The 16724-nt window shown below is 41.2% G+C and overlaps 1 protein-coding gene across 24 annotated transcripts in view; it reads right to left on the bottom strand.

The window, feature by feature from the left end:
* The window catches only part of ABLIM1 (actin binding LIM protein 1), a 269963-nt gene that overhangs the window by 102889 nt on the left and 150350 nt on the right, over positions 1-16724 (bottom strand). For all 24 annotated transcript variants that reach the window (XM_040435177.1, XM_040435185.1, XM_040435170.1 and 21 more), the window contains one exon: positions 16330-16423. In XM_040435177.1, the coding sequence (XP_040291111.1) occupies positions 16330-16423 (94 nt within the window). The remainder of the gene's footprint in view (positions 1-16329; positions 16424-16724) is intronic.

The raw sequence follows: 16724 nt of genomic DNA, 5'->3' as shown, positions 1-16724 counted from the left end.
GTACAAGAATATAACTACTATAATACTGCTCCTATGTACAAGAATATAACTGCTATAATACTGCTCCTATGTACAAGAATATAACTACTATAATACTGCCTCCTATGTACAAGAATATAACTACTATAATACTGCCTCCTATGTACAAGAATATAACTACTATAATACTGCCTCCTATGTACAAGAATATAACTACTATAATACTGCTCCTATGTACCAGAATATAACTACTATAATACTGCTCCTATGTACAAGAATATAACTACTATGATACTGCTCCTATGTACAAGAATATAACTACTATAATACTGCTCCTATGTACAGGAATATAACTACTATAATACTGCTCCTATGTACAAGAATATAACTACTATAATACTGCCTTCTATGTACAAGAATATAACTACTATAATACTGCTCCTATGTACAAGAATATAACTACTATAATACTGCTCCTATGTACAGGAATATAACTACTATAATACTGCTCCTATGTACAAGAATATAACTACTATAATACTGCTCCTATGTACAAGAATATAACTACTATAATACTACTCCCATGTACAAGAATATAACTACTATAATACTGCTCCTATGTACAAGAATATAACTACTATAATACTGCCTCCTATGTACAGGAATATAACTACTATAATACTGCTCCTATGTACAAGAATATAACTACTATGATACTGCTCCTATGTACAAGAATATAACTACTATAATACTGCTCCTATGTACAAGAATATAACTGCTATAATACTGCTCCTATGTACAAGAATATAACTACTATAATACTGCCTCCTATGTACAAGAATATAACTACTATAATACTGCTCCTATGTACAAGAATATAACTACTATAATACTGCTCCTATGTACAAGAATATAACTACTATAATACTGCCTCCTGTGTACAAGAATATAACTACTATAATACTGCCTCCTATGTACAAGAATATAACTACTATAATACTGCTCCTATGTACAAGAATATAACTACTATAATACTGCCTCCTATGTACAAGAATATAACTACTATAATACTGCTCCTATGTACAAGAATATAACTGCTATAATACTGCCTCCTATGTACAAGAATATAACTGCTATAATACTGCTCCTATGTACAAGAATATAACTACTATAATACTGCTCCTATGTACAAGAATATAACTACTATAATACTGCTCCTATGTACAAGAATATAACTGCTATAATACTGCCTCCTATGTACAAGAATATAACTGCTATAATACTGCTCCTATGTACAAGAATATAACTGCTATAATACTGCTCCTATGTACAAGAATATAACTGCTATAATACTGCTCCTATGTACAAGAATATAACTACTATAATACTGCCCCTATGTACAAGAATATAACTACTATAATACTGCTCCTATGTACAAGAATATAACTACTATAATACTGCCTCCTGTGTACAAGAATATAACTACTATAATACTGCCTCCTATGTACAAGAATATAACTACTATAATACTGCTCCTATGTACAAGAATATAACTACTATAATACTGCTCCTATGTGCAATAATATAACTACTATAATACTGCCTCCTATGTACAAGAATATAACTACTATAATACTGCCTCCTATGTACAAGAATATAACTGCTATAATACTGCCTCCTATGTACAAGAATATAACTGCTATAATACTGCTCCTATGTACAAGAATATAACTGCTATAATACTGCTCCTATGTACAAGAATATAACTACTATAATACTGCTCCTATGTACAAGAATGTAACTACTATAATACTGCTCCTATGTACAAGAATATAACTACTATAATACTGCTCCTATGTACAAGAATATATCTACTATAATACTGCTCCTATGTACAAGAATATAACTACTATAATACTGCCTCCTATGTACAAGAATATAACTACTATAATACTGCTCCTATGTACAAGAATATAACTACTATAATACTGCCTCCTATGTACAAGAATATAACTACTATAATACTGCTCCTATGTACAAGAATATAACTACTATAATACTGCTCCTATGTACAGGAATATAACTACTATAATACTGCTCCTATGTACAAGAATATAACTACTATAATACTGCTCCTATGTACAAGAATATAACTACTATAATACTACTCCCATGTACAAGAATATAACTACTATAATACTGCTCCTATGTACAAGAATATAACTACTATAATACTGCCTCCTATGTACAGGAATATAACTACTATAATACTGCTCCTATGTACAGGAATATAACTACTATGATACTGCTCCTATGTACAAGAATATAACTACTATAATACTGCTCCTATGTACAAGAATATAACTGCTATAATACTGCTCCTATGTACAAGAATATAACTACTATAATACTGCCTCCTATGTACAAGAATATAACTACTATAATACTGCTCCTATGTACAAGAATATAACTACTATAATACTGCTCCTATGTACAAGAATATAACTACTATAATACTGCCTCCTGTGTACAAGAATATAACTACTATAATACTGCCTCCTATGTACAAGAATATAACTACTATAATACTGCTCCTTTGTACAAGAATATAACTACTATAATACTGCCTCCTATGTACAAGAATATAACTACTATAATACTGCTCCTATGTACAAGAATATAACTGCTATAATACTGCCTCCTATGTACAAGAATATAACTGCTATAATACTGCTCCTATGTACAAGAATATAACTACTATAATACTGCTCCTATGTACAAGAATATAACTACTATAATACTGCTCCTATGTACAAGAATATAACTGCTATAATACTGCCTCCTATGTACAAGAATATAACTGCTATAATACTGCTCCTATGTACAAGAATATAACTGCTATAATACTGCTCCTATGTACAAGAATATAACTGCTATAATACTGCTCCTATGTACAAGAATATAACTACTATAATACTGCCCCTATGTACAAGAATATAACTACTATAATACTGCTCCTATGTACAAGAATATAACTACTATAATACTGCCTCCTGTGTACAAGAATATAACTACTATAATACTGCTCCTATGTACAAGAATATAACTACTATAATACTGCCTCCTATGTACAAGAATATAACTACTATAATACTGCCCCTATGTACAAGAATATAACTACTATAATACTGCCTCCTATGTACAAGAATATAACTACTATAATACTGCCCCTATGTACAAGAATATAACTACTATAATACTGCCCCTATGTACAAGAATATAACTACTATAATACTGCTCCTATGTACAAGAATATAACTACTATAATACTGCCTCCTATGTACAAGAATATAACTACTATAATACTGCTCCTATGTACAAGAATATAACTACTATAATACTGCTCCTATGTGCAATAATATAACTACTATAATACTGCCTCCTATGTACAAGAATATAACTACTATAATACTGCCTCCTATGTACAAGAATATAACTGCTATAATACTGCCTCCTATGTACAAGAATATAACTGCTATAATACTGCTCCTATGTACAAGAATATAACTGCTATAATACTGCTCCTATGTACAAGAATATAACTACTATAATACTGCTCCTATGTACAAGAATGTAACTACTATAATACTGCTCCTATGTACAAGAATATAACTACTATAATACTGCCTCCTATGTACAAGAATATAACTACTATAATACTGCTCCTATGTACAAGAATATAACTACTATAATACTGCTCCTATGTACAAGAATATAACTACTATAATACTGCTCCTATGTACAAGAATATAACTGCTATAATACTGCTCCTATGTACAAGAATATAACTACTATTATACTGCTCCTATGTACAAGAATATAACTACTATAATACTGCCTCCTATGTACAAGAATATACCTACTATAATACTGCTCCTATGTACAAGAATATAACTACTATAATACTGCTCCTATGTACAAGAATATATCTACTATAATACTGCTCCTATGTACAAGAATATAACTACTATAATACTGCTCCTATGTACAAGAATATAACTACTATAATACTGCCTCCTATGTACAAGAATATAACTACTATAATACTGCTCCTATGTACAAGAATATAACTACTATAATACTGCCTCCTATGTACAGGAATATAACTACTATAATACTGCAGACAGATGTGGAATGTGACATCTTTATCAGTGACAGTCTGTGCTTTATGAGAATGTGATCACAGGAACAGACATCTGCACTCTGGTAGGTCCTGAGTCTCACTGTGTTACATTCCTCATTCGGCTAAAACCCTCAGGTAAAGAAAATAAAATCTCCACATCGAGCCCACCTGACAGGACAACAGCTGCAGCACATCACACACACATACAAACTGTATGTAGATGTAGCAGAGCTACTGAGTTTATGTTTTATACTTTGATAAAAACAGCTGAATCTGAAAATATCAACATTACAATGTATTATCTGTGGTGTTACATAGGACTGCAGGTGACACCTACTACATTATCTGTACTCAGAGAATTATCACTGTATTATCTGTGGTGTTACATAGGACTGCAGGTGACATCTACTACATTATCTGTACTCAGAGAGTTATCACTGTGTTATCTGTGGTGTTACATAGGACTGCAGGTGACATCTACTACATTATCTGTACTCAGAGAGTTATCACTGTGTTATCTGAGGTGTTACATAGGACTGCAGGTGACATCTACTGCATTATCTGTACTCAGAGAGTTATCACTGTTATCTGTGGTGTTACATAGGACTCCAGGTGGCATCTACTACATTATCTGTACTCAGAGTTATCACTGTGTTATCTGTGGTGTTACATAGGACTGCAGGTGACATCTATTACATTATCTGTACTCAGAGAGTTATCACTGTGTTATCTGAGGTGTTACATGGGACTGCAGGTGACATATACTACATTATCTGTACTCAGAGCGTTATCACTGTGTTATCTGTGGTATTACATAGGACTGCAGGTGACATCTACTACATTATCTGTACTCAGAGAGCTATCACTGTGTTATCTGTGGTGTTACATAGGACTGCAGGTGACATCTATTACATTATCTGTACTCAGAGAGTTATCACTGTTTTATCTGAGGTGTTACATAGGACTGCAGGTGACATCTACAACATTATCTGTACTCAGAGAGCTATCACTGTGTTATCTGGGGTGTTACATAGGACTGCAGGTGACATCTACTACAATATCTGTACTCAGAAAGTTATCACTGTGTTATCTGTGGTGTTACATAGGACTGCAGGTGGCATCTACTACATTATCTGTACTCAGAGTTATCACTGTGTTATCTGTGGTGTTACATAGGACTGCAGGTGACATCTACTACATTATCTGTACTCAGAGAGTTATCACTGTGTTATCTGTGGTGTTACATAGGACTGCAGGTGACATCTACTACATTATCTGTACTCAGAGAGTTATCGCTGTGTTATCTGTGGTGTTACATAGGACTGCAGGTGACATCTACTACATTATCTGTACAGCTGCTACGTGCTCATGCATCAGATGTTCAGTTACCTGTGGCTGATGACTTTTCTTTGCCCCTTTATGGGGCGAGGGATCCCCAGAATCCTTTCTCTCTCCCTGTCTACAGCAGTGGGACCTTCCTCCGGTCATTCCATACTTTTGTCCTGCACAGCGGGAGCTGCAAATGTGTCGCCTGACAAAACTACACAGACGAGGAGCTGCAGGGAGGGGCCGGCGGGAATGTTCTCCAAGCCTGCAGAACGCGTTCTACCATTACAATGACTGAGGAGGAGGAGCGGGGAGAAGCTTCAGGTAAATACTCCCTCAGAACGGGGGTCTCCTACAGCAAGGAACGCCCTTAATGTCATAGAAAGTATCCAACCCAAGTGTCTGATACAGGATGTAACTCAGTACAGGATAAGTAATGTATGTACACAGTGACTGCACCAGCAGAATAGGGAGTGCAGCTCTGGAGTATAATACAGGATGTAACTCAGGATCAATACAGGATAAGTAATGTATGTACACAGTGACTGCACCAGCAGAATAGTGAGTGCAGCTCTGGAGTATAATACAGGATGTAACTCAGGATCAGTACAGGATAAGTAATGTATGTACACAGTGACTCCACCAGCAGAATAGTGAGTACAGCTCTGGAGTATAATACAGGATGTAACTCAGGATCAGTACAGGATAAGTAATGTATGTACACAGTGACTGCACCAGCAGAATAGTGAGTGCAGCTCTGGAGTATAATACAGGATATAACTCAGGATCAGTACAGGATAAGTAATGTATGTACACAGTGACTGCATCAGCAGAATAGTGAGTGCAGCTCTGGAGTATAATACAGGATGTAACTCAGGATCAGTACAGGATAAGTAATGTATGTACACAGTGACTGCACCAGCAGAATAGGGAGTGCAGCTCTGGAGTATAATACAGGATGTAACTCAGGATCAATACAGGATAAGTAATGTATGTACACAGTGACTGCACCAGCAGAATAGTGAGTGCAGCTCTGGAGTATAATACAGGATGTAACTCAGGATCAGTACAGGATAAGTAATGTATGTACACAGTGACTGCACCAGCAGAATAGTGAGTGCAGCTCTGGAGGATAATGCAGGATGTAACTCAGGATCAGTACAGGATAAGTAATGTATGTACACAGTGAGTGCACCAGCAGAATAGTGAGTGCAGCTCTGGAGTATAATACAGGATGTAACTCAGGATAAGTAATGTATGTTTACAGTGACTGCACCAGCAGAATAGTGAGTGCAGCTCTGGAGTATAATACAGGATGTAACTCAGGGTCAGTACAGGATAAGTAATGTATGTACACAGTGACTGCACCAGCAGAATAGTGAGTGCAGCTCTGGAGTATAATACAGGATGTAACTCAGGATCAGTACAGGATAAGTAATGTATGTACACAGTGACTGCACCAGCAGAATAGTGAGTGCAGCTCTGGAGGATAATACAGGATGTAACTCAGGATCAGTACAGGATAAGTAATGTATGTACACAGTGACTGCACCAGCAGAATAGTGAGTGCAGCTCTGGAGTATAATAAAGGATAAGTAATGTAATGTATATATACCGTTAACAGACATATTTATTGCTGTGATGTCAGCAGGAAGGACTAATATTCTGAATAGCATAAACTTTAGAGAAGTAACCAACATGGCAGCCTTTAGTTAATGGGGTTGTCCTATTTGGAACACATATGGTGTTTCTCTAATATACGCCATCAATGTCTGGCTGGGGCTGGTCCCATCCCCTCAACATAGTCCCTGAAGCTATTGGTGAGCAGACTGCGTTCGCCCGGTGTCCTCTCCATTCACTGTTATGGGATGTCTGAAGACCACTGAGCCGGCGGTGTATGGAGGGAGCAGGTTCATGTGCGTCCTCCTCCTTCACTTCGGGGTCCTGTTCTAGAGATATGAACACTTTCCAGGGGGCTGAGCTGCGCCTATCTGACACTTAGGATATCTCCTAGTGATGCGCCATAACTGTCCGCGATGGGACCAACACTTCAAGAGTAAAAATCAAACCTCCACCCTCAGGATTCCCATCTCTCCACTCAGTAGGAGGGTTAGAGGTGATCGGCAGCGTTCTGGGCTACCTGTGAATGACAGTGGACCGCACCTCGCATGCCTCTGGCAGATTGATTTCGCCATTATTAAGAGGTTTTATAATTCGCCACAACCTCGGTCCATGTGCTGTAAAGGCTCTGTTCAAGCGCCGCTCCCATGCACAGTACATGACAGCGAGTCATTATCTCTTCTAAGCCATTATTATTCCACCTGAATCCTGCATCTTGCAACTTTGTAACCAGATAATTGTTTAAAACAATGGATCTGCCTCTTTAAATCACAAAGGGTTAATTATAAAGCAACGTTTAGATCCCAGGCTCCACAGATATAAGCCAGACCTCCCCCCATCAATCACTGCCGCAGGAACCCCATAAGGATTCAGCATTGTTACCGCTGATAATCACAGAGTTATTAGATATCATGGATTTATCTAATCAATTATAGCCACTCGGTCTTCCCACAGTTAAGAGATAAGAGATTTTTTGGGGGAAAAAAGTACAGAATTGTTCATCATGAGATTCCTGGTACATGATCAGATTGTTTGAAGACTGAGAAACTAGAATTCTGTGTGGATTCATTCATTTTTATAGCTTGGAATCCCCTGTACAGTAACAGAATACATAATACATTTCTGCTGCCTCGCTACATAATCTGTATGTAGTGAGCTCCCTCTAGTGGTGGTTGTATAATCTGTATGTAGTGAGCTCCCTCTAGTGGTGGTTGTATAATCTGTATGTAGTGAGCTCCCCCTAGTGGTGGCTGTATAATCTGTATGTAGTGAGCTCCCTCTAGTGGTGGTTGTATAATCTGTATGTAGTGAGCTCCCTCTAGTGGTGGTTGTATAATCTGTATGTAGTGAGCTCCCTCTAGTGGTGGTTGTATAATCTGTATGTAGTGAGCTCCCTCTAGTGGTGGTTGTATAATCTGTATGTAGTGAGCTCCCTCTAGTGGTGGCTGTATAATCTGTATGTAGTGAGCTCCCCCTAGTGGTGGCTGTATAATCTGTATGTAATGAGCGCCCTCTAATGGTGGCTGTATAATCTGTATGTAGTGAGCTCCCTCTAGTGGTGGCTGTATAATCTGTATGTAGTGAGCTCCCTCTAGTGGTGGCTGTATAATCTGTATGTAGTGAGCTCCCTCTAGTGGTGGCTGTATAATCTGTATGTAGTGAGCTCCCTCTAGTGGTGGTCGTATAATCTGTATGTAGTTAGCTCCCCCTAGTGGTGGTTGTATAATCTGTATGTAGTGACCTCCCTCTAGTGGTGGCTGTATAATCTGTATGTAGTAAACTCCCTCTAGTGGTGACTGTATAATCTGTATGTAGTGAGCTCCCTCTAGTGGTGACTGTCTAATCTGCATGTAGGGAGCTCCCTCTAGTGGTGACTGTATAATCTGCATGTAGGGAGCTCCCTCTAGTGGTGACTGTATAATCTGCATGTAGGGAGCTCCCTCTAGTGGTGACTGTATAATCTGCATGTAGGGAGCTCCCTCTAGTGGTGACTGTAAAATCTGCATGTAGGGAGCTCCCTCTAGTGGTGACTGTATAATCTATATGCAGTGAGCTCCCTCTAGTGGTGGCTGTATAATCTGTATGCAGTGAGCTCCCTCTAGTGGTGGCTGTATAATCTCTATGTAGTGAGCTCCTTCTAGTGGTTACTGTATAATCTGTATGTAGTGAGCTCCCCCTAGTGGTGGCTGTATAATCTGTATGTAGTGAGCTCCCCCTAGTGGTGGCTGTATAATCTGTATGTAGTGAGCTCCCTCTAGTGGTGGCTGTATAATCTGTATGTAGTGAGCTCTCCCTAGTGGTGACTGTATAATCTGTATGTAGTGAGCTCCCTCTAGTGGTGGCTGTATGATCTGTATGCAGTGATCTCCCTCTAGTGGTGGCTGTATAATCTGTATGTAGTGAGCTCCCTCTAGTGGTGGCTGTATAATCTGTATGTAGTGAGCTCTCCCTAGTGGTGACTGTATAATCTGTATGTAGTGAGCTCCCTCTAGTGGTGACTGTATAATCTGCATGTAGGGAGCTCCCTCTAGTGGTGGATGTATAATATGTATGTAGTGAGCTCCCTCTAGTGGTGACTGTATAATCTGTGTGTAGTGAGCTCCCTCTATTGGTAGATGTATAATATGTATGTAGTGAGCTCCCTCTAGTGGTGGCTGTATAATCTGTATGTAGTGAGCTCCCTCTAGTGGTGATTGTATAATCTGTATGTAGTGAGCTCCCTCTAGTGGTGGCTGTATAATCTGTATGTTGTAAACTCCCTCTAGTGGTGGCTGTATAATCTGTATGTAGTGAGCTCCCTCTAGTGGTGACTGTATAATCTGTATGTAGTGAGCTCCCTCTAGTGGTGGCTGTATAATCTGTATGTAGTGAGCTCCCTCTAGTGGTGGCTGTATAATCTGTATGTAGTGAGCTCCCTCTAGTGGTGACTGTATAATCTGTATGTAGTATCTTTTAGGAAGAAGGGAATATAAGAGGAAAAGTCACAGGAAGTCTTGTTTGTATTTTTCTCCAGAGCTGCATTTAGAATTCTGCAGCTGAAGAGCTGACATCTCCGGTCATCCCTGCTTGCTCAGTCTGCTGTGAGCCCCAGGCTTTGTGCAGTTTTTATTACAGTCTGGTTACAAATATCTTTCTAGTTTAATCATATAATTAGTCTGTAACTTAATGAGCAAGACTGAAATCAAAATGAAAACGCCCAAAATAATTACCGCCATTGTGTTGCGCCAATAAGAACGCTGTGATGTAACACTTAACCCCTATCAGGCCAGGACAGATCATCCGATCAGATCATGGCTGCAGCCGATAAATGAACCTGTCATGTATTGAGGCCCTGACGTCATACGACATCTGCTGAGGGCCCAGGCACAGGGAGGTGACAGATGGTAAATCGTATGAGGCGGTATTTATCGTCCAGATCTCCAGACCCCCATTGGCGCACTCGACAGATGTCACTCAACCAACATCATGAGAAGCGGCGCCACCATCAGAGAAACTCACAAGGAAGTTTCAGAGTTGTTTCATTTTATGTGGTCTGCTATCTGGTTGTAACCTCGCCATTTTCAATGCTTACTGTCAGTGAATGGAAATATTCTTGTTTAGGCCTCATGCACAGGGCTATTGCTCGGCCATGCCGGTATTACGGCCACAAACAGTGGGTCCCAAATATACGGGCCCCGGCATGTGCCCAACGCATCACAGATGTGAATCAATTCACTTTTTTTGCGGTGTAGACGGATCACGGACCCATTCAAGTTGAATGGATTTGGATCCGTCACGGCAGCCGCACAGATGTTGCCCGTACATTCGGGACCGCAAATTGCATGAGGCCATATACCCGGAGTCTGAAAACTTGTAGAGACCCAATACTACTCACAGCTGAGGGTTCGTTACAATCTAGAAAATCCTCTTTTCCCTAAACACATCAGCAGCATAAATCTCTACTGCCCTGATAGTTTGTTACAATGTAACAGTGCAGATGTAATGTATCAGACTGGAGTCCAGGCTTTGTACTTCACAGAGGATTCAATACACTGGACAGAACTGTAACAAACAAGGCCAGGGTGGGATTTCAGCCTCTGGAGGTGGACAAGAACATTTCCATTCACTGACAGCAAGCAGAGATTATGAGTATAGTGAAGAATAGAAATACAAAGCACAAATGGAGGCCACCACAGAGCTGAAGTACTAAAAGTTCTGAAAGTTCTGCCCAGTCCAGATAAGCTCCGGAGCACAGGGTCACAGAGTAATGGACGTGTATATATGTATACTGTCCCCTCCCCCGCACAGGTCATCGCCGCGATACAATGTAACATGCAGATGTAAACACTGGGATCGCCCATAGAGAACAAACAGGAAATGGCCGATTCTCAACTATTTCTGGTCTGTGTACTGCAGGGGGCCCGGGGAAGGGGCCCAGACCGGCGTCTCCATGGATACGGGGGAAGGGAGGGGCTAGGTACACATATAGAACACGGATCTGAGCGCGGGCGAGGAAGAGCCTGAATATAATTCTCAGGATACAAAGTTCTCTTCTTCAAATCAGTATTTACATTGTTTGATTTTTACATTTTCAATTCTTTATCTCTTCCCTGGTGTCAGAGAAGCGGAGACACTTCCTGATAAGCGGCAACACACAGGAGTTATCAATATTCATATCAGTGCGTGATCAGCGGTACACACAGCACGGAGAACAGCGACCCCCTTAAATATGCCCTAGGATGGGTGACATGAGACAAGGTGCTGCCAGACACATGGTGACGCTTATCTCCCAGAAGCAAGAGCTGAAAAAGTTAAAGTCTGACCTGCCCCACTCTTGTTTCCTCCAGCAACTGACATTGGGGAACAGGTTGTCCCCCCTGTAATATATCAGTGGGGCCCCAAAAAATTATCCGCAGGGCTCACACTGGTCAAGTCAGATCGCTATATGATATGTACATGCTGCCACCTGGTGGTCAGTCACTGACAGTACATGAGAAGAATATATAGATGCTGCCACCTGGTGGTCAGTCACTGACAGTACATGAGAAGAATATATAGATGCTGCCACCAGGTGGTCAGTCACTGACAGTGCATGAGAGGAATAAATAGATGCTGCCACCAGGTGGTCAGTCACTGACAGTGCATGAGAGGAATAAATAGATGCTGCCACCTGGTGGTCAGTCACTGACAGTGCATGAGAAGAATATATAGATGCTGCCACCTGGTGGTCAGTCACTGACAGTGCATGAGAAGAATATATAGATGCTGCCACCTGGTGGTCAGTCACTGACAGTGCATGAGAAGAATATATAGATGCTGCCACCAGGTGGTCAGTCACTGACAGTGCATGAGAAGAATATATAGATGCTGCCACCTGGTGGTCAGTCACTGACAGTGCATGAGAAGAATATATAGATGCTGCCACCAGGTGGTCAGTCACTGACAGTACATGAGAGGAATAAATAGATGCTGCCACCAGGTGGTCAGTCACTGACAGTGCATGAGAGGAATAAATAGATGCTGCCACCTGGTGGTCAGTCACTGACAGTGCATGAGAAGAATATATAGATGCTGCCACCTGGTGGTCAGTCACTGACAGTGCATGATTTAAAAAAAGAATATATAGATGCTGCCACCAGGTGGTCAGTCACTGACAGTGCATGAAAAGAATATATAGATGCTGACATCTGGTGGTCAGTCACTGACAGTGCATGAGAAGAATATATAGATGCTGCCACCTGGTGATCAGTCATTGACAGTGCATGAGAAGAATATATAGATGCTGCCACCTGGTGATCAGTCACTGACAGTGCATGAGAAGAATATATAGATGCTGCCACCTGGTGGTCAGTCACTGACAGTGCATGAGAAGAATATATAGATGCTGACATCTGGTGGTCAGTCACTGACAGTGCATGAGAAGAATATATAGATGCTGACATCTGGTGGTCAGTCACTGACAGTGCATGAGAAGAATATATAGATGCTTCCACCAGGTGGTCAGTCACTGACAGTGCATGAGAAGAATTTATAGATGCTGCCACCAGGTGGTCAGTCACTGACAGTGCATTAGAAGAATATATAGATGCTGCCACCTGGTGGTCAGTCACTGACAGTACATGATAGGAATAAATAGATGCTGCCACCAGGTGGTCAGTCACTGACAGTGCATGAGAGGAATAAATAGATGCTTCCACCTGGTGGTCAGTCACTGACAGTGCATGAGAAGAATATATAGATGCTGCCACCTGGTGGTCAGTCACTGACAGTGCATGATTTAAAAAAAGAATATATAGATGCTGCCACCAGGTGGTCAGTCACTGACAGAGCATGAGAAGAATATATAGATGCTGCCACCTGGTGGTCAGTCACTGACAGTGCATGAGAAGAATATATAGATGCTGCCACCAGGTGGTCAGTCACTGACAGTGCATGAGAAGAATATATAGATGCTGCCACCAGGTGGTCAGTCACTGACAGTGCATGAGAAGAATATATAGATGCTGCCACCTGGTGGTCAGTCACTGACAGTGCATGAGAAGAATATATAGATGCTGCCACCAGGGGGTCAGTCACTGACAGTGCATGAGAGGAATATATAGATACTGCCACCAGGTGGTCAGTCACTGACAGTGCATGAGAAGAATATATAGATGCTGCCACCAGGTGGTCAGTCACTGACAGTGCATGAGAAGAATATATAGATGCTGCCACCAGGTGGTCAGTCACTGACAGTGCATGAGAAGAATATATAGATGCTGCCACCAGGTGGTCAGTCACTGACAGTACATGAGAGGAATAAATAGATGCTGCCACCTGGTGGTCAGTCACTGACAGTGCATGAGAAGAATATATAGATGCTGCCACCAGGTGGTCAGTCACTGACAGTGCATGAAAAGAATATATAGATGCTGCCACCAGGTGGTCAGTCACTGACAGTACATGATAGGAATAAATAGATGCTGCCACCAGGTGGTCAGTCACTGACAGTGCATGAGAGGAATAAATAGATGCTGCCACCAGGTGGTCAGTCACTGACAGTGCATGAGAGGAATAAATAGATGCTGCCACCTGGTGGTCAGTCACTGACAGTGCATGAGAAGAATAAATAGATGCTGCCACCTGGTGGTCAGTCACTGACAGTGCATGATTTAAAAAAAGAATATATAGATGCTGCCACCAGGTGGTCAGTCACTGACAGTGCATGAGAAGAATATATAGATGCTGACATCTGGTGGTCAGTCACTGACAGTGCATGAGAAGAATATATAGATGCTGACATCTGGTGGTCAGTCACTGACAGTGCATGAGAAGAATAAATAGATGCTGCCACCTGGTGGTCAGTCACTGACAGTGCATGAGAAGAATATATAGATGCTGCCACCTGGTGGTCAGTCACTGACAGTGCATGAGAAGAATATATAGATGCTGCCACCAGGTGGTCAGTCACTGACAGTGCATGAGAAGAATATATAGATGCTGCCACCAGGTGGTCAGTCACTGACAGTGCATGAGAAGAATATATAGATGCTGCCACCAGGTGGTCAGTCACTGACAGTGCATGAGAAGAATATATAGATGCTGCCACCAGGTGGTCAGTCACTGACAGTGCATGAGAAGAATAAATAGATGCTGCCACCTGGTGATCAGTCACTGACAGTGCATGAGAAGAATATATAGATGCTGCCACCTGGTGGTCAGTCACTGACAGTGCATGAGAAGAATATATAGATGCTGCCACCTGGTGGTCAGTCACTGACAGTGCATGAGAAGAATATATAGATGCTGCCACCTGGTGGTTAGTCACTGACAGTGCATGAGAAGAATATATAGATGCTGCCACCAGGTGGTCAGTCACTGACAGTGCATGAGAAGAATAAATAGATGCTGCCACCTGGTGATCAGTCACTGACAGTGCATGAGAAGAATATATAGATGCTGCCACCTGGTGATCAGTCACTGACAGTGCATGAGAAGAATATATAGATGCTGACATCTGGTGGTCAGTCACTGACAGTGCATGAGAAGAATATATAGATGCTGACATCTGGTGGTCAGTCACTGACAGTGCATGAGAAGAATAAATAGATGCTGCCACCTGGTGGTCAGTCACTGACAGGGCATGAGAAGAATACATAGATGCTGCCACCAGGTGGTCAGTCACTGACAGTGCATGAGAAGAATATATAGATGCTGCCACCTGGTGGTCAGTCACTGACAGTGCATGAGAAGAATATATAGATGCTGCCACCAGGTGGTCAGTCACTGACAGTGCATGAGAAGAATATATAGATGCTGCCACCAGGTGGTCAGTCACTGACAGTGCAAGAGAAGAATATATAGATGCTGCCACCTGGTGGTTAGTCACTGACAGTGCATGAGAAGAATATATAGATGCTGCCACCAGGTGGTCAGTCACTGAAAGTGCAGGAGAGGAATAAATAGATGCTGCCACCAGGTGGTCAGTCACTGACAGTGCATGAGAAGAATAAATAGATGCTGCCACCTGGTGGTCAGTCACTGACAGTGCATGAGAAGAATAAATAGATGCTGCCACCTGATGGTCAGTTAAAAAAAGCATGTGAGTTTTTCTGAAATGCAGACCAATCTCTTTTATTGTAAACCTCTATTACCATTCTTGCCAGTTAAAAATAAAAAAACAAGAGAAGTGCAAAACAAAACAATTTTTGCACATTCTCTGACTTGAACTACATGGGTTATTAGATTCCCGCATTGAGTTAGAAGTATTTACTAATTGCAACTACTCTGCTTGCTTTCATTGTCTACGGACATTTTTGTTTACAGCCAGAAGCTGAAAATCCACCCTGATCTAATACTTCTCATAGCTGAGGGTTTGTGACAATGTATCTAATCTAGACAATTCCCTTTGAGGTAAATCCTTCAGCAACACAAATCTCTCTCCTGTCCTCAAAGTTTGCTACAATGTATCAAGTCTGGAGTTCAGTTCACCTCACAGAGGATACCATTGTAACAAATCCTCTGCTGTGAGTCTGAATGATTTGTAGCCTGAAAGTAAGAAGGATCCTACTTATTTACAGCAAGCAGAGATCTAAACGGTGGAAAGTAAATGAAATGTGAAGTTTATAAGAAAGGTCCAGATAGTCTCATTATACAGGTGAAGGTTTAGCATTAGACGTCTGGACACCGCCCCTTTAACCCATTATCTGCCGGCACCATCCGCCACCAGCACAGACCAGTAAAGAACAAGAAGCTTCCATTACCTCCAGCACCTTCCCAGTGATGAACTTGTGACAAGCCTCACACGTCACCCCGAACAAGACCTGATAATCCTTCTCACAGTACGGGGAGCCGTCCCTGCACAGAGCAAGAGAAATATTATATCAGTGATGTCATCAGCAGGGGGCGGGGCTGTGACTACCTCTCAGACATGATATACAGGCAGGTTGTCAGCAGTAATAGATGTTCCTGTAGTATCAGGTGTGTGGATCTCATGTCTGATCACATGTCATTATATCAGTGATGTCATCAGGAGGGGGCGGGGCTGTGACTACCTCTCAGACATGATATACAGGCAGGTTGTCAGCAGTAATAGATAGATGTTACTATAAGGTGTGAGTATCCAGTGATGAGGAGATGATGGGAGTTGTCATCTCCT

The sequence above is a fragment of the Bufo bufo genome, chromosome 6 (genome assembly GCF_905171765.1).
Source record: "Bufo bufo chromosome 6, aBufBuf1.1, whole genome shotgun sequence".
NCBI lineage: Eukaryota > Metazoa > Chordata > Amphibia > Anura > Bufonidae > Bufo > Bufo bufo.
This window is presented reverse-complemented; position numbering and strand designations above follow the sequence as displayed.